Source organism: Microcebus murinus, chromosome 16 (assembly GCF_040939455.1).
Source record: "Microcebus murinus isolate Inina chromosome 16, M.murinus_Inina_mat1.0, whole genome shotgun sequence".
In the NCBI taxonomy this organism is placed as follows: Eukaryota; Metazoa; Chordata; class Mammalia; order Primates; family Cheirogaleidae; genus Microcebus; species Microcebus murinus.
The window spans coordinates 64,409,906-64,432,657 of NC_134119.1; the positions used below are offsets into that span (position 1 = coordinate 64,409,906).

Here is a 22,752-nt window from a genome sequence, read left to right on the forward strand (position 1 = left end):
TTTTGGCTCTGCAGATTCGCTGCTCACGTTTCTTTTCGCCGCGGCTCTTCCTGCTCTTTGTTTCCCGCTTCATGTCACCCGCGAGGCAACTCCACCTGAAAATCGCTTAAATCTATTTCTGCCTGTCTTCGTGCGCGGCGGGCTCGCGGGCCTGTAGCGAAAGTGCGGCCGCGAACGAGCAGGCGCGCGCGGGGCTGGAGGAGGCGCGCTCGGGCTCCCGGCGGCGACGACTACAACGACGCGGAGAGCGGACGGAGGCGGCGCCTGAAGCAGCGGCGGAGCCCATGCCCCGGGACGGCGGGCGGGCCCGGAGAGACAAGCCCGGGGCCCGGGGCATGTCCCCGGGGCCCCCGTGAGGAGGTGGCGGCGGCGGCGGCGATGGAGATCCCGCCGCAGGAGGCGCCGCCCGAGCCGGGCGCGGACGGCGACGCCGAAGAGGCCCCCGCGGAGGCCGGGTCTCCCAGCCCAGCATCGCCCCCCGCCGACGGGCGCCTAAAGGCCGCAGCCAAGCGCGTTACATTCCCGTCCGACGAGGATATCGTGTCCGGAGCAGTGGAGCCCAAAGACCCTTGGAGACACGGTAGCTACGGCGGTGTAGCGGGGGCGGGTTCGAGGGGACCTGGGAGTCGGGAGGGATCGGTGCAGGGCCCTGCTCGGAGGTGGCGCTAAATAAATTGCGCCTAATGATGATTTAAGGAGACAGTTGTTAGTTTAGAGCCAGAGGCTATTAAAGAGGGGTGGCTATAGGGTTGGGAAAGTGAAAAGTATCTAGTTTATGCGTCCCCCCTGCCCGCGCGCTGAGGGTGATTGTTTTAGGATTTAACGGTGGACAATTGTTAAATCCTAAAAGCGATGGGCATTAAAATTTGGCGGTTTGTGAGATTGGGAGGGTGGCAGCCTTCGAGTTCCTAGTTTCCCCAGAGAAGGGTAGAGAGGAGAGGAAGAGTGGGTCCACACTGGCCCCGAAAGGGCAGTTGGAAGAATTTGAGGGGCACATGGGGATGGAAGGAAATTAAATTGCTGATCTGCAAGCCTCGGAGTAAGGAGTGGTAGTGTTGGTCACATCCTTGGCCGAAAAGAGGAAGAGGAATGTAAACCTGGACTGTGGCTGAAAGGAATTGATAAAAGGGAGTAAAGGTAAACTCCCAGAAAAGGAGTAGAGCTCATGGTCCATTTGTAGTTGGGTGAGGGAGTCAGAGGCAGTGTTAGATCTAGGTATTAATAAGAAAAGCCACTGCATGCCACCACCTCCTCACAGAAAAGGAAGCAGAAAGAAGGCATGTCAGTATTTCAGGAGCAGAGGAAGTCTGGGGCCTGGCTATGGAAGCGTTTTCTCTTTCCTTCCTGAGAAAGAGTTGGGGAATGTTATCAAGTCAGGAATTTGGAGTTTCTGGCCAGTAACAGTGGAGAGCATTGAAGTTTGGTGGCTTGAGGTGTTGGGAGAGGGGGAAGTCCATGGACTGTAGGCCCTTTGGAGAAGGTGAGGTCAGTGTTGGAGCTGAAAGGACGGCTGGAGGGATGTGTTGGATCTAGAGGGTTGGGAAGGTGGAAAGTCACTCAGGAGATGGAGAGCAGTATTGAATCTGTTTCCCGGTGGGAGCAGTCTGTCAGTCTTGCTGGGGTGGAGCCGGTGGGGAAAGGGGAGAAACCATTGCCACACTGTGGTCAGTGGAGGAATTGGTAGCTTTGATGTGAGGGTGGGAAGCATGGTATCTGGAAACTGAGCCCATAGGGAGCCTGCCATAAATGCCAATTTGCCTAGTTACTGTTAAAGAGACTGTGGTTAAATTAAGACCGTTGGCATTGGGAGCCAGCCAAGGCCTTGTGTTCTAGACCCTAGGGATAGGTGGTTGGTTTTGCGTTGTAGGGCTTGGGGGACTGGGGCTGAAGAAGGGAAGAGTGAGAATGGGCCCTGGCCGTGTGTGTCGCATGGTATCGAGTCCAGGGAGTTCAGAGCAGGAAGGGAAAAAGACCTGGAGAGACAAGAGCAGGGGGGTCAAGAGCAGAGGCTCCAGGTCAAATCCTGACTCTGCCACTTACTTGCTTCCTGACCTCTGGCTGGTTACCTAACTCCTCTGAGCCTCAGTTTTCCCATCTGTGAAGTGGGTGACAATACTCCTGCCATAGGGTTTAGGAGAGGACTAGATGAAATCCCGTGTGAAAAGTGATTGGCCAGGGTGCGCCTTCAAGAAGTTGCAGTTATTGTTATCAAGGTAGTGTTGGTCATTTTAGGGGCCAGGATGGGGGAGTTAATTCATGGGGTGGGGGGTAAAGTGCACATCCCCAGAGAAAGTTTGGCTTTGAATAAACTGCTTTTCCTTTCTGAGTCTCCTGGATTGTTTGTTTTGTTTTTTTTGAGACAGTCTCGCTTTGTTGCCCAGGCTAGAGTGAGTGCCGTGGCGTCAGCCTAGCTCACAGCAACCTCAAACTCCTGGGCTCAAGCGATCCTCCTGCCTCAGCCCCCCAAGTAGCTGGGACTACAGGCATGCGCCACCATGCCTGGCTAATTTTTTCTATATATATTAGTTGGCCAATTAATTTCTTTCTATTTATAGTAGAGACGGGGTCTTGCTTTTGCTCAGGCTGGTTTCGAACTCCTGACCTCGAGCAATCCGCCTGCCTCGGCCTCCCAGAGTGCTAGGATCACAGGCGTGAGCCATAGCACTGGGCCCTGGATTGTTTCCTGTGCAAATGGAGGTGCTGATTTCCACGTTGGGGTACTTGTGAAGATTAAACAAGATAGTCATGGAAATTTCTGCCACATAAATAGCAGCTGTTACCCAGGCAGATTTGTGGGTTTTTTTTTTTTTTTAATGGGTAGTTTTGGAGAGGCAGTGAAAGCATTTGAGAGGAAGGAAGAATGTGAAGAAAGAAGGTGCTTTGGTGTCTGGAGGAGTTGAGAGGAGGGTTGCTGGGTGGTCTGCCGTGGGCGAGGGGTGGAGGTGGTGACACCTTCCAGGCTGCAGGAGCCTCTTATTGCCAGCAGTTTAGACTGGTCAGGACGCACACTCTGGAGGGGGCGGTGGGTCCGGAGAGGAGAGGTGATGACGTGGTCTGGACTGGAAGAGTTGGTCTCTCTGGGCTGGGGAGAGGACTTGAGCAGTTGGCCTGGCAGTGGGGAGTTGGGTGACCTTGCGCCTGGGCAGGGAGTGGTCATTGGTGAAGTTGGGGAGTTTGGACAAGGGGATTTGGAGGACAGAGAAATCCTTGTCAACAAACACCAAGGAGCAGGTGATAGCCTCTGTGCTTGGGGAGGACAGTGGAGTTGGTGACTGGCTTCGGGGCTGCAGGAGGTGGGGGGCTCCCCGGGGTGTAGAAAAGGGATCATGGTACAGAAAGTCAGTCCAAGGGGTTACCCATTTGAGATGCCAGAGGGTCTTGGGCTGGGGGGCTGCAGGAAGGAGTTGGTTGGTCTTGGAACAGGGTGGGAGATTTGTTGCCTTTGGTCTGTAAGCCATGGGGAGACACAAGGGGATGACATTTGAGTTGTGGACCTAGTGGGAAGGGTGATGGAGGAGTCCATCTGGGGCCCACTGGGTGACACGATCCCAAGGCCAAGGGGTGACAGAAGAGCTGGCGGATCTGAATCGGAAGAGACTCGGTCATCTAGAAGCTGTTCCACCGCAGTAGAGGTGGAGGAGTTGCTTCATCCATTAGGTTCAAGAGGGTCCCAGGGCTGGGAGGAAGCAGCGGGCACCCCAACACAGCTTTGCCTCTGTCAGAGAGCCCAGGGACTGGGACTAGCGAGGAGGTGACCCAGCTGGGTGGAGCCTGTGGGGTGTCTGCCCTCAGGCCCTGCGAGGGTCTGGCTTATGGCATTCCTGGAGGTGAGGTGACCTGGAGGAGGGAGATCATGAGGGAGGGTCTCAGGCCTACAGAGGCTCAACCAGTGCCTCCGAGGGACCTTCCTGGGTGTCCCACCTCGCACAGTGTCCTGTCCCGGGTCCTGCTTGTTTTCCTTGCTGCACTAGTGACCATGTGATGTCACGCTGCCTGTTTGCTTTCTTGGTGGTGGTCTCTCTGCCCCACTGCGGTGGGAGGATAGACCTGGATCTGTCCTTTCTCACTTTCCTCAGCACCTCCAGGGACACTCAGTGACAGTTGTTGAATGAGCACCTACATGCATGCCAGGCCAGGCGTATCTGGGAGCCATCTAGCAGTGTCATCCCCGAGGGGGCTGAGCAGCCGGGATGGGGGAGGAGGCTTCCAGGCCAGCCCGGCGGCAGCAGCAGCAGGGCGTCAGGGCGTCGTGGCCTCCAGCAAGCACTAGTTCTTGCAGAGCATTGTTTGTTTCCTTGTCTGTAAAACAGGGCCAGCCATCCCTGCTCCGCAGGCCACCCAGCATGTCTGAGAGGGTGGGATGCCAGGTGTGTGTGGATGGGAAGTGAAGCCTGGGGAGGAGGCAGCGTGGAAATCGTGAGTGGAAGAGGTTGCTTCGGTGCCGCCAGGCTGGGCACGTGGGTGCCAGGGGGGAGGGGAGGCTAGCCAGCTGCACCCCACCCCATCACGTGGGGGCAGACCCTGTGGTCCCAGCTCTGAGGGCAGCCAAGGCTAGACTTGTACCAGGATCCCTTCCAGACCAAACTGCAAGGATGACCTGAGCTCGGCCGCTCTCCCCAGTCCCAGCTGAACTCTGCGGGGTTTGCGAGACAGGAGAGGAACTTGTGATCAAGAGCACATGACACCAGCCACAGTCTGGGAGACTTGTCCCTCCCTCCCCCCACCCCCCAGTCCTGCCAGTGACTCATTCCCCACTCCCTGACCGTTAGTGCTGAAGTGTGTGGGGAGGGTTACCCGCCAGGGAACTCCTCAATTAGAGATGTCTGCAGGGTGACGAGGGGCCAACCGTGTGACGGTCTCTGGCCACCTGAGCTTTTGGGGTGGAGGGGTCGGTATGAGGCATGGGTATTCTTTTTTTTTCTTTTCTTAAGAAAGACAGGTTCTTAGGCCGGGCGCGGTGGCTCACACATGTAATCCTAGCACTCTGGGAGGCCAAGACAGGAGGCTCGCTTGAGCTCAGGAGTTTGAGACCAGCCTGAGCAAGAGTGACAAAAACAAAGATGGGTTCTTGCTACGTTGCTCAGGTTGGCCTCAACCTCCCGGCCTCAAGCAGTCCTCCCGTGTCAGCCTCCTGAGTAGCTGGGACGACAGGCGTGTGCCACCACACCCATCTGGCATAGTGTTCTTGAACGGGGGATCCAAGAGTGTGGAAATGTCACACTGTTTGTTCTCATTGAAACCATGCTGCAAATTGGGTCCTTGAAACTGGTTTGACAGGTAGAAATGCATCTGTCAGTGGTAGAAAGAGGCCCTGGGTTGAAAGAATCAACTTGTTTTAGCATAAGTGGTGGTGTTGCAGCCAGGGAGGGAGAGGGGTCGAGCAGGGGGGCCTTGATGGCTCTGCTCAGATTTCCATCTGGGCCCAGCTTCACCTCCTGCTGCTGGAGTTGGCAAGTAGACTCTGCCACTGAGCGGCCATGTGACTTTGGGCGATTGTTCTCTGTGTGCCTCGATTTTTCTGTGTATAAAATGCAGCTGACAGTAGTACGTCCTCGCAGGGTGATGGTGGGGATTAAGTGAGGTGACATAGTGCCCAATCCATGGTAAATAAATGCCCAGCCCGTGCTGCCTTGTTAGTCCTGGTTACCACTCCTCTGCCCCCACCTGCAGCCCCAGCGATCAATTTGTTTCCTGCCTGTGCTGTGCATTCGTACGTGCGCCCCCGCCGACGGCGTCCTGCTTTCCCTCGGACGCCCACTCCTCCAAGAGGAGCGCCCCACCACCCCAGCAATGCCAGACCTGGTCTGCGAAGGGCTGTGGGCTGCAGGCTGGAGGCCTGACCCTGTGTGTTATAAGCTGGGTGACCTTGGGCAAGTTGCCTGACCTCTCTGAGCTAAGCCTAAATCAGCGTGTCTTGACCTAGTACCCTAAGAGGCAGCAAGGGGACCAAGATTCCACGTGAGATGTTAGTTAGCCCCAGGCTGTCCACATGCCAGCTGAGGACTTTGAATAAGTTGCAGCTCCTCCCTGGGCCTGAGTTTCCTCTGTAGAATGGGCTCCACCCCTCACACCCCTCTGCCCTGTTGGAACACGATTGGGTTAACGGTCCTGTGGCGTGAGTGCCCACTCTCTGCCGTCCCCAAGCCCTTTGCACGCTTCACCCCTCGCAGCTCTGGGTGCCCGCACACGCAGGCGGGCTGCCCCGACTCTGCGTTTGCAACTCCTCATTTGAGCTCGCATCAGATTTCCCCCTTCAAGGGCGAGGGCTACGTGTGAGTCACCTCTCTGTCCCCAGCCTGGCACACAGGAGGGCTCGGGCACTGGACGAATGTCAGAAGAAATGAGGTTTTTTCCCCTCAGATGGAATACTCTATGGAGGTATTTGCAAGAAACCTTTTTGCAGTAGTTAATCCTGTGGGTGCTGGGACCGGGTGCTTCCTCAGGGGTCTGCAGGCAGGCAGCTGCCCGGGCGTCCATTCTGAGCCCCCAGAGAGCACGCCAGGCTGGCACCCGGCTGACACTCAGTTAATAGTTGTCGAGTGAGTCAATAGAAGCGTGCGTGTGCGCTTCTGGGAGTGAGGCGTCCTGGTTCTCGGGAGCGCTCGCTCACTGGCATCGGCTCCAAAGGGATTAAGAACTGTGGAGCCAGATGCCCTGACCCGCCTGGCTGCAGCCGAAGCAGTCGCCGGTCGCCGGGCTCGCGGGCCAGAGATCTGCGTTTTCACAAAGGCTTCCCAGGCGGTTCTGACAGCCACGTGTGGCTGTCCTCGTGCCCGGGGCCCCTTAATTCAGCTCTGCCATTCAGCACTCAGTCTCAGGCCCGCCTTCCACACCTGGTTCAGGGGGGGTTGGCATTGACCTCGAAGACTTGTTTTTGGAGCAAATGGATAGGAGAACATCGAAATGTCTGACTTAAGGTAACTGGGGAAATTCGAGCTGGGCAGGCCGCCTGCTGCAGCAGAGCAGGGGGGTCATGCTCCTGCCCTCTGGATGGCCTGGCAGTCGCCAGTCATTGCCTTCTCTGTGCCAGGGGCTGGCCTGAGTGCCTTTCGTGAATTATCGTATTTAAATCTCACAGCCACCCTGTGGGGCTAGTGGCTGTTTGCCTGAATTTGTAAATGAGGAAGTGGAGACCCAGAGAGGTGAAGTAACTTATCTGATGTCACACAGTAGGTGGGATTCAGAGCCCAGTGGTCTGACTCTAGAGCCCCACTCCTAACCCTGTGTTCTGGCTGTGTAGGTTAGACACGTGGCTGCATTCAGTTCAGCTTGGCGCATAGGCTTTTTATCTATAGCCCAAAACCATTTATAAAATGGTGGTGACTCTTCTGGATTCGCAGGGATGAAAAACGGAGGGAGTAAAGGGCCAGGCCCAGTAGGCACTGGTTCACTGTGGTTCCTAGACAGTCCTGGGAGGTCTGTGCTACTCCTCTGTCCCCAGCATTGGCTGTTTGTTCTACCCCTTGGTCCTTGGGACGTGTTCTTCCTGCAATATACCGTGTCTAGTACTTGGTAGGCACTTGTCCTTGTTGCATGCCTGATTTGGTGACCCTGTGGCCTGTCGTTCATTCAGTGTGGTGTGGCCGTGCCAGGTATTAGTGGTTGGGGCAGAAGACAGGCTCGGTCCCTGCCTCCACGCAGGTCACAGTCGAATGAGGGAGACACACAGTAAACAATTTTATCAAGCCCGGTTTCGAGGACTCTGGCTGGGGCGGGAGGGCAGGGCAAAGACAGCTTCCTAGAAGGGACATTGGGTAGATAAATCTTAGGAGTTGGCCAGGTGAGGAGCAGCTGGAGGTAGGTGCCAGGGATTGGAGGCAGAGAGGGCGCATGTGGCACACCTGAAGGCCAGAAAACAAGCCAGTGTCAGTGAGGCAGAGGAAGCGGGGTCAGAGGGGAGGCTGGGGCAGGCGGGAGAGGCTGCCAGGTGAGGCCTTGTGGGCTGGCAGTGGGGGGCCACAGAGGGTTTGAAGAAGGGGCTTGATGGGTGTTTTTTAACAGAGCTCTGGGGAGGGGGTGGCAAGAATGGCATGAGACTGAGGTGGGAGACCAGGGAGGTGGCCTTGGGCCAGGAGCCTCTTGGCTCTAGGCTTTTCATGGCTCCAAATAGGCTAACAGCTGACATTTGACTTTATTGATACTGTCACCAAATTTCTGTGAACCTCCTCCTCCACCAGAAGGTTTTGTCATTGCCTGTGTTTCCAATAGCACCCCTGAGGTGACAGTATTCCGCCATCCGTTCTCTCCTTGGGTCTCTGAGCCCCTCCCCTCCGTCTCCCCAACAGCCAGCACGTCCTCAGCCTGCCCTGGGCACCTGCTCCTGCACGGGGTACGGGAAGCACGTGGGCTATGAAGTGGGGTGCTTGCTGTCCCCCCACCAGGGGACCTGTTCAGGTGACTTCAGGTCCCATATAGCCCCCAGATCCAGAAAGCTCTAAAAACTCCCCCAGACCCCTCTAGGGGCTTAGCATAATTTAGGTATTCTCTTCCTCTTATGAAATCCAGAAAATTCTGAATTCTAAAACACGGCTGGCTCAGGGGTTTCCAGCGGGAGAACACGGAGCCCATGGTGGCCCTCGTTCCCGTTTCTGTACAATGGTCATGACATGAGAGGCAGCGCAGGAGCCACTGGGCACCAGTCCCCGCCTGCTCTGCCCTTGGGCAAGTCAGTCAGCTTCCTTGCCTCAGTATCCCAGTTTATATGGGGACCAAGGATTAGATTAATCCACAGTTGGAAAGAGCTGGAACAGTAACTGGCCAATGTAGGAGCTCGGTAAGGGCACCTGGTCCCCTCTCAGGAAATGAATGACAGTCCTGCCTCCCCGGGCTGTGAGGGGCAAGTGGGCCCAGATGACTAGTGCGGGATAACTAGTGGTTAGGGTAATCTGCCCGAGTATGACTTCGGCTCCTCCATGCCCAGACTGTCCCTGACCTCTCTGTGCCACTTTCCCATTTGTGAAGCCACTGGGCAGATGTGTCTCTTTCAAGGCTGTTAGACTCTCCGGGAAGACCAGAGTGCCAGGCCTGGGGCCCACACAGCTGCGCACACACCCTGAACCCAGTGGGGGTTTTTTGGTTTTTTTTTTGAGACAGAGTCTCACTCTGCCCAGGCTAGAGTGCCCTGGCATCAGCCTCGCTCACAGCAACCTCAAACTCCTGGGCTCAAGCAATCCTGCTGCCTCAGCCTCCTGAGTAGCTGGGACTACAGGCATGCACCACCATGCCGGGCTAATATTTTTTTTTGTATATATTTTTAGTTGGCCAATTAATTTCTTTCTATTTTTAGTAGAGACGGAGTCTCGCTCTTGCTCAGGCTGGTCTCGAACACCTGAGCTCAAACGATCCTCCCACCTTGGCCTCCCAGAGTGCTACTGAACCCAGTGCTGAGCGAGAGGAAGGTGCCACAGCCCTTTGCCAGAGTGGATTCGGAGCGGCCCCCTCTGTGGCTGAGCCCACACCGGGCTCCTGGCCAGGGTGGCATGGGGGCTGGGGGCTGCTGGTTCAGGGTAGCGTGGGCGGGAGACGCGAAGGGAGTTCCGAGACTGGGTGCCAGAAGGAATTAGATCCGTCACGCTTGGTTATGTTTCCCGTGTTAGGAAGGAAGCTGCACGAAGGCAGGGCCATCGCCATCTTGGCTCACCTTTGTGTCCCCTGGAAACCTGGCGCCTGCTCGCAGCAGGCTCTCGCGATGGATGGATTGGTGGTGGACGGGGTAACAGTGGGCACTCAGAAGTTGTTCTCACCCCTCCCCTTCCTGTAGGCAGCTGGCACTGAGCTGTTGCCTCAAGGTGGGGTGGAGGTTTGGAGGTGTCTGCCAGCAGCTACCGGGCTCGTGTGGCTCGCCCGGCACCCTCCTCCTCCCCTCTCGAGGCCCTGCAGTCGGGCCCATTCCCTCCAGGCGCGAATGTCTCCCCTGCCGGAGTGGGTGGGCCCCTCCTGCACGCCGGCGCCCCAGACCCACAGGGGTCAGACTCGTGTGGCACCTTCACACCCACCCCTCCCTCTCTGCACAGCCTTCCAGGCTGTCACCAGCTGCCGCCAGCGACGCAGTGGAGAACTGGGTTCTGTGCAGGCCTCCCCTTTTTGCAAAGCAAAGCACTGTCACAGCTGAACTCACTCGGTTCCCCAGAGCAACAGGGAGGGAGGGTGGTGGGAGAGCGGGGCTGCCAGAAGGTGAAAACAAGCCCCAGGAAAGGGACTCGGGGCTGTGGCCATACTTCTGCTGCTGCTGCTGCTACTCAGCCCCCGGTTGGGGAGCCCGTACCAGGTCTAAGCTCCTTACATGCATTGACTCACTTAATCTTCACAGCAGCGGCGAGGAGGAGGACATAGAGGCTCACGGGGGTGGCAGGGCCATGCAGATAGCAAGGGGGGTCTGGGTTCAAGCGCAGCAGCTCGACTCCCCAGGGGGAATGGCTCTGATCCTCTACGCTGTGCCACGGCTCCTCCAACCGCAGGACGAAGTCCACATCCCTGAGCCTGGTGCCGGCCCGTCCATACGGACACCCAGCCCCCTCCTGGCCCACAGACGCTGGTGCCCTCTGCCCAGCACAACCCTCACCAGTCCCCTGCCTTTCCTGACCAACTCCTGCTCGTCCTTCCTGAGCTGTCTCAGATGTCACCTCTTTGGCAAGGCCTTCTCTGGTCCCCAGAGTTCCGCTCTGCTCTCCAGGGTTCCCATGGCACCTTCGCGCACTGTTATTTGTTTGGGGCCGTCTCCCCCCACTGGACCCAGCAGCTACGCTAGGGACTGCATTCTGTCCAGCAGGCTTCTAGGAGGAGCCAGAGCACCGAGCACCTCCAGGAACCTCAGGGACTCCAGGGCAAAGTGGGTCTGCTAATGAGTGCCCCAGTCTGGGCACCCGGAGCCTTGTAACCCAGGCACTGGGGCCTCAACAGTCGGGGGACATGAGGAGAGCGCGGAGGAAGGAAGATTTCGTTCCTTGAGTCATTTGTTCCTGCGTTCTTTGCCAGCAAGCATCTATTTTGTCCCCGCTTTGCTGGTCCCCTCTCTCCCGCCCTGCAGGTGGAGGGACCTCCCGACTGCTTGCCTGCCCCCTCTGCAGCTTGCCCTGCCACCTAGCCACCTAGCAGCCATGGCATTCTTGAGAAAGCAGACCTGTCATTCCTGTTTCGACTTGTGCTGTGATCGCACCCCCCCCTGCTGCCTTTTACCCCTGATCCATGGTCCCTGCCACAGCTTAGGAGCCCCGGCATGACCTGGCCCCTGCCACCCCCGCCGACCACGACTGGGATCACCTTGCCATGCTTGCTGAGTTTAGGCCACCGTGGCGTCCTTTCGGTCCTACACTTGCAAGGAGTCCCCCACAGCCTGTCTTCGAAGGTGGGCGCCACTCACACAGCTGGCTCTGGCTTGACAGGTGCCAGCAGCCTTTCTTCCTGGCCTTCTAGGTGGGTTCCCCTGTCAGGGGCTCAGTGAGCCGTCCCTCTGTAGGCCTGCTGGTGCTCTCTCCTGCCCCCTGGACTGTGAGCGTCACAAGACGGGGGTGTGTTTGGTTTGGTGCCCACACTGTGTGGCCTGTGCTGGGCTCTGAGTGGGAGCTTAAGTTGGCAGGTGGAGAAGGAAGTGGGACTCGGTGCCCTCTTAGCACCAGCCACGAGGAAGAGGCACCAAGCCTGCCTCTGTTGTCCTTCTGCCAGGCTGGTGGGAATGTGGGAGTGCAAGACTGGGACATAGACCCGTCTTTGCTGTTGACTTGCTGTGGGTCATAGGCCAGCACACTCACCCTCTCTGTGCAGCTAGACAGTACCCATGGTCCTTTCCCACTGTGTGTCTGTGTCCCCACCTTTCTTTGCAGGACACCCCACCATTAGGGGAGTGACTGGATCCCAGGGCCTCCTTCCTGTCATGGGGCAGGAGCTGAGATTCTGGTAACTGATCTACCTTTCTACCTTTGTGGAGGGGACCTGATTCCCCAACTCTACCAACAGTAAGGCGTGTCACAGGTGTCAGGGGTGGCCAGCCAGTAGCTGCCCAGCCCAGGCCTCCGCATCTCATCTCTCTTCTTTCTCCCTGTCACTCCTTGTTCTGTAATCTCCTTCTGTCATGGGCTTGGGATCCTGCTTCCTGGCCCAGTTCTGCCCACTCGGATCATAGTGACCAGACAGGCTGCCTTCCTTCCTGCGCCTGCACTCAGCCCTCAGGGGCTGCAGTGCTGAGCTTTTCCAGCTCCCCCGTCCCAGCTCTGCCCACTCCGGGTCATCCCTGTCTGGGGATGGGTCTGTGTTTCCCGCTGGACTGGGAGCCCCAGGAGGGCAGGGCTGGGCTGTTCGGTCCCTGCTATGTCCCAGCACAGCTCCAGGCGCAGAGCAGGCTCGGTGAGTGTTGTTGCGTTAGGATGGGGTTCGGGGAGTGTGGAGACGGAGCCCGGAGACCGTGCCCTCATGGATCCCTGCTTAGAGCTCCCAAGTCTGACTGCAGCCTGAGCCTGTCTGGTCCCAGGGGAGGAAGCCCGAGGCCAGTGAGTGGGGCAGGGTCAGCACACGGGGCCATCTGACTTAACATGCCGCCACCAGCCGTTGGGTCCAAATGCTTGTGGTTACTGCCACCTAGGCAGGAGAATCCGGGACTGGCATGGCCCCTCGCTTATCTCAGGGGCAGCGGGGTCACCTCCTCGTTTTACAAATGAGGCCACAGGCCAGAGAGGGGAGGCACTCACCCAAGGGTGGCCTGGCACTGGCACTCGGGTCAGGGTTCCTGCTGCTCTCCTTGGTCACTTCTCTGGTAGCCAGGAGGTCACGTGTAGAGACCGGCCTCGTGCACCTGGGTGCCCCACTGTGATTGGCTGTGTGAAGTTGTCATTAGTAGAAAGGGTGGGGGCTCCATTAGTAGAAAGGGGGAAAGCTGGGCTCCATCTCCAGCTCTGCCATGTCGCTGAACGACCTTATGCGGCCTGAGCCTAGGTCTTCTCCTCCCACCCCTCACGGAGCTGGGAGAAGGTCACCCGGCAGCTGGCGTGGTGCCTGTCACTAAGGAAAGGCATCAGCACCTTGGTGGTACCCTTTGACTCTTTGCTCACTGTAAGAGTAAGATATGCTCATTGTAAGAAAAACAAAAGTTGGAAAGTCTAAGGAAGAAAATAAAAATCCCTTGTTAATTTTGCCAAAGCTGTTTTCAAAAAACAGCTTTATTGAGATATAATTCACATATCTTACAATTCACTCATTAAAAGTACACAGTTCATTGTTTTCAGTGTTTCGCAGAGTTGTACAGCCATCACCACAATTTTAGAACATTGTAGTCATCCCCAAAAGAAATCCTGACCTTTAATCCATCACCGCCTATTCCCCATTCCTTCACTCTCTGACCTAGACCTTTTTGTCTATAGATTCTGGGCATTTCCTGTAAATGAAATCATGCAGTCCATGGTCCTTTGTGACTGGCTTCTTTCACTTAGCAGAGTGCTTTCAAATTGCATCCATGTCGTGGCATGTATGAGTGCTTCGTTTCTTTTTATTGCTGAGTGATGTTTGTGGTGTGGCTCTGCCACATTTTATTTATCTGTTCGTCCATTCATGGACACTGGGGTTGTCACCATGTTTTGCCTATTAGGAATAATGCTGCCATGAGGATTAACCTATAAGTTTTTATGTGGACATATATTTTTCTTTGTCTAGGAGTGGAATTTGTTTAGCTGTTTAAAGAACTGCCAGACTGTTTTCCAAAGTGACTGCCCCACTTGACGTTCCCCTCAGCGGTGTAGGAGGTTCGGCTTGTCACTCCGATCACAGCCGTCCTGGGAAGTGTGACGTTTGTCTCACCGTGGTTTTGATGTGTATGTCCCCGACAGCGGACAATGCCGACCATCTTTCACGTGCTTATTGGACGCTTGTGTATCTTCTTTGGAGAAATGTCTGTTCAGTTCTTTGCCCATGTGAAAATTGAGTTGTCCTTTTATTTCTGGGTTGAAAGAGTTCTATGTATATTCTAGATGCAGGACTTACCAGGTAAATGATTTGCACCACCTGGGATGTTTACAACATGCAGTTGCTGGTCGGTGTGTTTCCTTCCTGTCTCTTTTCTCTTTCTAGATACACAGCCACAGATAGATAAAAATAAAACTGCAAGGATACTGTAGATACAGTTGAATATCCTGCTTTTCCACTTGATTTTTCTTTCTTTTTTTTTTTTTTTTTTTTAAGGCATGATTTAAAATACATCATTGGGCTGTTGGAATTTGTTCTGGCCACTTCCGCATTGCCGAGCATTTGGGTCCTTTCCAGTTTTCAGTTGCATAAATAATGCAGCAATGTTCGTCCTTGTCCATAAATCTTTACGCTCATCAGGGGTAGCTTCCTCAGAGAAATTCTTAGAAGGTGATTTTACTAGGTTAAAAGGTGGGTACATGTCAAGCCTCACACTGGACTGCAAGCCTGAGGGCCAGGGCTCTGTTGTCTTAGTCACCATGTAGCTCTGGATTTTTTTTGTGTATGAATGAGCACTGTTGGCATTTGGGTGTCTCGATGCTGAGATGGTGTCTGTTTTTGTGAGGATTCTTTCAACTACTCGTTAACCTGTTTATTGTTAACACATTATAAGCTTCTGCAAGTTGCTTCTTCATATCCTTTGCCCATTTTTGTTTTGGGACCTTTTGTAAGGACTCCTCTGTTGAAGATAAATGGGATTTTATAACACAGCTATATTTGTCCTCAGTTGTCATTTGCCTTGCTGAAAAGGTGGGCAGGGGGCAGGACACCTTTAAAAGAAGCATTTTTTTCTTAAAAGATGCATTTTCTCCTTTGCTGTTTCACTAGGTCATCATAGCAAAGCTCCTGTCTTCAGCATGAGCTGGGGGTGGAGGAGCACTAGGCTGGGCTGGCAGAGAGGGCTGAGGAGGGTGGCAGCCTGGCCCAGGCCAAGAGACAGCAGGTCACGGAGGTACCCTATAAACACAAGTGCGGCCACTATTTGCTGAGCACCAGGCTGAGGGACCCGATGAAGCTGATGGTATCCCTTGTATAGGTGAGATAACTGCCACTCAGAGTCATTAATCGCTTGCCGAGGTTGCGCTCCTTTGCCGAAGGTGGCAGAAGCCAGGCCATCCCTGCCCCAGTCCCTGGATGCCTCCAGCCCGCCACACCTACAGAGGCTCAGCGAGTCCCAGGAGTCTCCGTGTGAGCAGGAGCCCGGGCTCCCACGCCTCCCACAGCCGTGGCGACCGCGTCGTCAGCACCCTCTGTGTGAGGGTCCAGTTTATCTTGTGTTGTTCGCTTCCAGTAGCTTCCTGATCCTTGTAGAAAACCATTCTCTGGCCCTGCAGGATCTGGCTCCCGCCCACGTCTGCATCCTCATCTCTGCTGCCCCTCCGCTCTGTCAGGTGCTCTGCCATCCTTATGCCAGGCCTTTCTACTGGCTCTTCCTCTGTCTGGAGTGGTCCCCCTCCTGTGTGCCTGCTGTTTGTCGTTTGCATAGTTGCTTACTGTCTTGCACACCCGCCTTGCGGTGCAGGCTCCTAGAGAGGAGATGCTTGACTCTTTTATTCACCGCTGTAGCCTGGCACCTAGAATCGTGCCTGGCGCAGAATAGGCACTAGGTAAATAGTTGAAGGAATTGATGAATTTCTGACTCTTACTTATCTTTTAGGTTTCATCTTAAATGATCCTTTCTCTTTTTTTTTTTGAGACAGAGTCTTGCTTTGTTGCCCAGGCTAGAGTGAGTGCCGTGGCGTCAGCCTAGCTCACAGCAACCTCAATCTCCTGGGGTCAAGGAATCCTCCTGCCTCAGCCTCCCGAGTAGCTGGGACTACAGGCATGCGCCACCATGCCCGGCTAATTTTTTCTATATATATATATATTAGTTGGCCAATTAATTTCTTGCTATTTATAGTAGAGATGGGGTCTCGCTCATGCTCAGGCTGGTTTCGAACTCCTGACCTCGAGCAATCCACCCGTCTCCGCCTCCCAGAGTGCTAGGATTACAGGCAGGAGCCACCACACCCGGCTGATCCTTTCACTTAATGGGTCTTTTCTAACTATTCTCCCAAATTGCCATTTGTATCTCCTTTGTTTTTCTTACAACATCTGGTTTTTTTCTTATAATTTGTCATTTTAATTTGTATGATATTTGTTTGTCTTCCTAGCCATTATTTCTTGCGGGCGGGGACCAGACTTGTACACTGTTGTCTGCCCAGCCCAGGCTGTCTGTTCAAGAATGAATGAATGAATCTGTCCTTTGGTTCCCAAACAGACCCCGTGAGGGTTGGTGGTGTTACCTGCTTCTTATGGATGAGGAAAGTGAGGTGGGCAGGAAGAAATTCCAGGCGCCTGGCTTCTGTCACTGGAGGCTTGGCGGGACCAGTAAACAGCTCACAGTTACTTGATTCTAAAATTGCACACAAAAACGCCCCCAAAGCCTCCGAGTCCCGCTGGCCATCTGGTGCCCCTGACCAAGAAGCCTGAGGCAGGTGGCCCAAAATAGCCCGCCTGGTTCTGGCAGGGTTTGTTGTCCTCTCGTGGGCACCTACTTTTCTCAGGAACCCCCTTCCCCAAGCCTGGCTCCATCACCTACGTAGCACTTCTGTGAGTGGCATTGAGCCACCAGGTGACTCAGCAGATCTTTCTCTGGCACCTCGGTGCCCCAGCTCTGTGCTGAGTCCCTTGCCTGTTTGCTTCTTTTGACCCTGGCAGTGACCTTCAGTTCCCCAAAGGCACCATGAGCTCTGTCTCCTCCGAGCCTTCACCCGTGCTGTTCCCTCTGCTGTGACAGTCTTCTTCCTCCCTTCTGCTTTTTATTTTATTTATTTATTTATTTTGAGACAGAGTCTCGCTTTGTTGCCCAGGCTAGAGTGAGTGCGGTGGCGTCAGCCTAGCTCACAACAACCTCAATCTCCTGGGCTCAAGCGATCCTCCTGCCTCAGCCTCCCAAGTAACTGGGACGTCAGGCATGCGCCACCATCCCTGGCTCATTTTTTCTATATATATTAGTTGGCCAATTAATTTCTTTCTATTTATAATGGAAACAGGTCTTGCTCTTGCTCAGGCTAGTTTCGAACTCCTCACCTCGAGCAATCTGTCTGCCTCGGCCTCCCAGAGCACTAGGATTACAGGCGTGAGCCACCGTGCCCGGCGTCCTGCTGCTTTTTAAATTATTATTATTCCATTATTTTCTTGGCTTTTGGAAGATGTATGCAACACACATGTCAATTAGAGTGTAACATAATGAAGACCTGTGAGCTTTCCTCCCAATTTAAGAATGGGAACGTTGCCATTAACTTGCCTCAACCTCTGGGTGGGTGAAGCATGGAGCTCCGTTACTACCAACCTGGCTGCTGTGATTGCCATTCCCTGTGTTTATTTGAGTTTTATCAGCTCTGCGTGTATGCTGATAAGCATTTAGTTTTGCTCATTTTTGAGTTTTATAAAAATGGTCTTGTGTTGTGAGTGGATTCCTGGGTCTTGCTTTTCCTCTCAACACTTTCCCAGTTCCGTCCACATGGCTGCCCCATCGCCATGCCTGACATCGGCCCCTGTGCTGCTGCTGGACGTTGGGCTCTGTCCAGTTCTCAGTATCACTCACTGTGCAGCGTGAGCTTTCTGGTATACGTCACTGGGATGCGAACAAGAATCTCACTAGGGTTTACACCTAGGAGCAGAATTGCTGCTTGTAGGTAATGGGTATGTTCAGCTTTACAAGGTAATGCCAAACTTTCTCTTCTCCTCTCACCGGGCTATCCTACTCATTCTCCAAGGGTCTCCTTCCCAGTGTCTTTCCTTCAGCAGGTATGGAGCACTTGCTGTGTGCCAGGTGCAGTTACATTCTGGTGTGAATGAGACTCAGAGTCCCTGCCCTACAATGGCCAGTGGCGTTAGATGGCCCCTCCTCCAGGAAGTCCTCCTTGACCCCCAGACTGGGTTAGGTGCTCTCTTGAGTTCCCCAGCTCTGCCCACTCTGGGTTGTCACTGTCTGGGGGGCTGGTCTGTCTCCCCCACTGGACTGGGAGCCCTGTGTGGACAGGGACCAGGGTTGTCTTGGACACTGTGTCCCCAACATCACCCCACCTGGGCCACAGGGCGAGTGCTCAGTGAGGGATCTGTTGAGTTACTGTTGAGATGCTCACTCTCAAGGCAGGTGGGATTAAGAGGAAGACATGGATTCCATGGTCCAGTTCTCTTTGGAGTTGAGCCTGGACCCCAGGGCCTGGTACTTTCCCAAATGCCCAAGCACCCAAGATGTCTTTACCTGTGCTGTGCTCTGTGGCAGAGGGTGGGGACACAGCCCCTGCCATCAGCAGCTCAGAGAAGAGTCACTGCCAAGTGTACACTCCTCCCAGTATTGGGGGGGGGGTCCACCCAGCCCTGTGAGAGTTGAGTATTGGTGTAAATGTTCTTCTGAAGCAAGTGAGGGCAGGAGGTGTGCAAATCCTTGCAAAAAGTGGACAAGGCCAGTTGTCTTGTAGAGTCCCCAAGGAGCCCATTAGGGCCTGAGACCCAGAAGGTGAGGTCCGGCCCACCTATGGGCAGTGGCAAGTCTGGAATTCAGACCCAGGCAGCTGGCACTGGAGCCTGGCCCCCACGCTGCACCGTGGTGGCAGAGCCTGCCCACGGGGACCGTGCAGACGCCCTGTGAGCCTGTTAGGGAGCAGAGGGGGAGACTGAGGAGCAGAGTTCCTTGGCCTCAGTGCCACATGTACTGGGGGGGGGAGTCAGCCCTGGGCTGTCGGGGAGCCCGCACTCCCCCACCCCAACCCACGAGCTCCCTCGGAGAGTTCGTCCCTCCGGCCGTCCTCCACTCTTGGTGCTCGCATGTCCCCATGTCTTCGTTTCTGCACCCTCAGGCGCCGAGCCCTGGATCAATATTTGTCTAAGGAGCGTGACCAGTATTTCCAAGCAGGGGGACAGGTAGAGGCGGCTGGTTTGGGGGCAGGTGCTTGGCGAGCCTCTTCCCGGAGCGGGTGTTGTGTTTGCTTTTGGCTCGCCCACACCCACTCTCTGGGGTGCTGCCTCGGAGTCAGGCCCTGGCCACGGTGAGGCAGCTTCTGTTTGCCAAGCACCAGCCCCATGCTAGACACTTTACACGAGTGATCTCGGCGGCGGCTTCTAGAAATCTGTGTGTGTGTCCATCTCTGTCTCATTGGCTCCATATTCCAGAAGAGGACACTCGGCCATGAAGAGAGGGGAGCCGTCGCTTGATGGTGGGGTCTGTTGAGTTATCAGGGCCAGAATCCACTTGGGGCCCCAGGAGGGGAGCGAGGGCATCCATTGCCTGGGTGCGGGGCCTCTGCCAGCTCCCGGGGCGCCTGCTCTCCACACTAGTGCATTCCTGGTTCGTCTTTCTAGCACTTAGAGCCTTTGCGAACACTAGGCTGGCCATCATGGTGGCCAGAAGGGGCCCATGCAGTCCAGGTCCCTGACCCAGGTGGCACAAAGGCTTAGGTAAGATCCTGCATTGTCCCTGTCCAATGGGGCTGTAAGGGGCCGGCTCACCCTCGTGGGGGGGGTGGAGGGCAGTTTTCAGAGAAAGGGGCCTAGGCTCTGCAGACACCCCAAATAGGCACCCCCAAGCACATGGTCTAGCTCCAAAGCCCATGCCGTCTCCAGGTTGTGCTGTTGAGAAGATGCGTTCACTTCATGCAGTAGAAAATCACCAGTATCCTCTGACATGCACACATCCCTTTGAGGAGCCCCTTCCAGCCGGGGGCTCAAGGGAACTGGCCCCACCCCCCATGCATCCCGCAGAAAGCCCTGGGTTAGGGGACAGTCTTGGGCGCTTGTGTTCCATGGATGTCATTAGTTTCCTCTCACCACAGGACTGGGTGTGCTTTGTTAGCGGTGTGGCACCCATTCCACCAGTGCTGGGACACAGCAGTGGCCAATGCAGACCCAGCCCCGCCTCACAGGCTCACTGTCCAGAAAGGAGCTGGGAGACACAAGTGGCTAACCCGCCATTGCAGAGCGAGAGGGGGGTTTGGAAGGAAATAGCCCGGCGGCTGGGGAGGGAACACGGTGCCAGGCTGGAGCAAGGGTGCTTGGCTTAGGTAAGAATGCCAGACCGCTCCAGCTGTTCCATGGGGCACCGTCTCCCTCAGCCCCAGGCCTGATGAGGTAGCTTTGAGGCCAGGCCTGCCTGCACACTGTGTTTTCGAGTCCGTCTCTCTGAGCCTCAGTTTCCTCGTCTGGAAAGGGCAGAGGCGGGTAGCTGTACCCCAGGCCGTGGTCGCGTGCAGAAAGGCAGTCAAGTGCCTGGTTAAGAGCAGGGACTGCGGAGCCACCGACTGCTCAGGCTCGGTTCCCAACTCTGCCCTTTATGGGCTCTGTCTCCTTAGATGTGTTCCTCAGTTTCCCCATTTGAAAATGGGGATAATAAATCCTACTTCTTAGGGTGGTTGAAAAGAGTAAATGAGGCAATATATGTAAATCTTTGCTATTGCTTGTAATAATAGCTTGTAATTAAAAGTTGCCTGTCACATAGGTGGGACTCGGTGCTTAGCGAGTTCTGTGGGACTGGGGGCCCCGGGATTAAGGCCTTGGCTTGTCTTTTCATCCACACTCACCGTCAGCCTAATCACGCGCCTACTCTGTGTGGGGCTCCGTGGCGTGAGGAAAGTCATGTGCGATCTGCCTCGTTCCTTCTGTCCCAAGAGACTTGGAAAGCTGTGGGTGTCTTCTGACCGCACGTGTTTCTGTAACAGGATCTTCAGTTGGGCAAGCGGCTGGGCAGGTCAGGAGGAGGGGGAGGGGGAGGCAGGCCCCTGGCACCTGCCATCTGCGCCCTGCACTGCAGTAGGCTGGCCCTTCCCACGGGGAAGGAGGGCTCTGGAGGCCCCTCCTAGCTGGTTATGTAAGCCCAGCCCACCCCACCCCTGCAGCTGGCTGTCTTGCAGCGCATGGCAGTGGCACCCGCTCCCTGAGTCGTGCTGCCTCTCTCCCCGGAGGGGACAGAGAACAGCTCTTCTCCCTGAGGAAGCTGCAGGACTCACAGCCTCTCAGTGGGCCTGGGGAGGGGATGAGGCTCAGAGGAAAAGCCATCCCTGCCTCTCCTGAGCTGGCTTCCTTCCCAGGGCAGAGTGGGTCCCCTCCCTCCGGTTCGTCTCGTGGTTCTCTGGGGAGAAGGGAAGGGTGGACATTGTCTTCATTTCATAGAGTGAGTCAGCACATTCATTCATTCACAGAAGTTTACTTGAGACACCACAGTGACGTCCCTAGACTCAGGGAGCCCTTGACGTTTGAGCTGAGACCTGAATGACAGGTCAGCAATGGGAAGAGCTGGGGGAGGGGAGAGGCAAGGCCACGGCAAGAGCAGTTGCAGACCCGGAGGCAGGAAGGGTGAGAGGCCAGGGTGGCTGGAGAGGCTGGCGGCAGGTGACCCTGATCCAGGGGCCATATCTGAGAGGCCTCAATCTGAGGGTGGGCGTTGGGGTTTCAGTGCAGAGACAGACAGTGCAGAGACGGTGGCAGCACCTGGCCTGCTCTTCTCAGGCCACCATAAGTTGATTGTGTGCCTGCCTCGTGTCTGAATGTCAGGAACCGCAAAGGAGGTGGTTTCCTTTCACGGGGGTGGTGATCTTCAGGGAGTGTCGCTGCAAGTCCCCACCAGGTTTTCTGTGTGCCCGCCCTGGCATGTAGTTCTAAAGCACTAACTGGAGGTGGAAAACCCAGCCTGGGGCTCCCTCAGCCCTCCCGCCCTGGGCAGCGACAGGCCAGAGGGGCTGCCCAAGGAAAGGCCCAGGGCAACTCGTAGACCGGGCTGCAAGAGTAAGGCCAGTGGAGTTAGTCCTAGAGCAGCACCTGGTGGGCGTGTGGCTTGGTAAGTCAGTGTTTGTCATTGTCATTGTTTTCTTTTTTTTTTGAGACAGAGTCCCACTTTGTTACCCAGGCTCGAGTGGGTGCTGTGGTGTCAGCCTAGCTCACAGCAACCTCAATCTCCTGGGCTCAAGCAGTCCTGCTGCCTCAGCCTCCCAGGTAGCTGGGACTACAGACATGTGCCACCATGCCCGACTACTTTTTTCTATATATATTAGTTGGCCAATGAATTTCTTTCTATTTTTAGTAGAGACGGAGTCTCACTCTTGCTGAGGCTGGTTTCAAACTCCTGACCTTGAGCAATCCTCCCGGCTTGGCCTCCCAGAGTGCTAGGATTACAGGCGTGAGCCACCGCGCCTGGCCCATCATTGTCATTGTTAACACCGAGTCCTGCAAACTGTCAGTCAATGAGCCAGACTCTGCTGGGGAAGGTGGCACTTCCTAAGCCCTGCAGCGTCCAGTCCCTGAGTGATCTGTAGCACGCTGCCCTCTCCTCTGTCTGGGCTGTGTCACCACCCCCTTCTATGTCCAGGCCTCCTGGCACCCAGCCGCTGTCCCCCAGAGCACCGATGAGGAACTCGCAGTCTGGCAGGGGAGGGGGTTAACCAGGGGCAGAGGGGCAGGAAGCCTAGGGCCTGAAGGGTTGTGACTGATGTGGGTCTGGGTGTCTGAGGACTTTCCACCTAGAAGCTGAGCAGCCACGGAGCTGATTTGGAGGCCACGATGGCCCAGCAGTGAAAGAGAAAGGTCCCTGGAGTGCGTTGCCTCTCCAGACCTCTTTGTCTTGGGTGAGGTCCTGCTCAAACCTCCTTCCCAGGGGTGCTGCGAGGTGTCACTGAGCGTGGGCACGTGAAGGGAGTGCCTAAAATAACAGCTTAGTAAATGTCAGCTGTCCTGGACTCCCTGCTGAGCACAGGGACATTGCAGTGATGGCTTGTGCTGGAGCCCCAAGTTCCTGCCACCTCCTCATCATGTACCTCGGAGTCGTCCTTT

At 55.5% G+C, this 22,752-nt stretch overlaps 1 protein-coding gene across 1 annotated transcript in view; it reads left to right on the top strand.

Annotated features, from left to right (window-relative positions):
- Positions 1-22,752, top strand: part of PPP1R37 (protein phosphatase 1 regulatory subunit 37) — a 42,412-nt gene continuing 19,660 nt past the window's right edge. Inside the window, exon 1 of the mRNA XM_012761402.3 lies at positions 1-580. Coding sequence (XP_012616856.2) covers positions 379-580 — 202 coding nt within the window. The 5' untranslated portion in view covers positions 1-378. The remainder of the gene's footprint in view (positions 581-22,752) is intronic.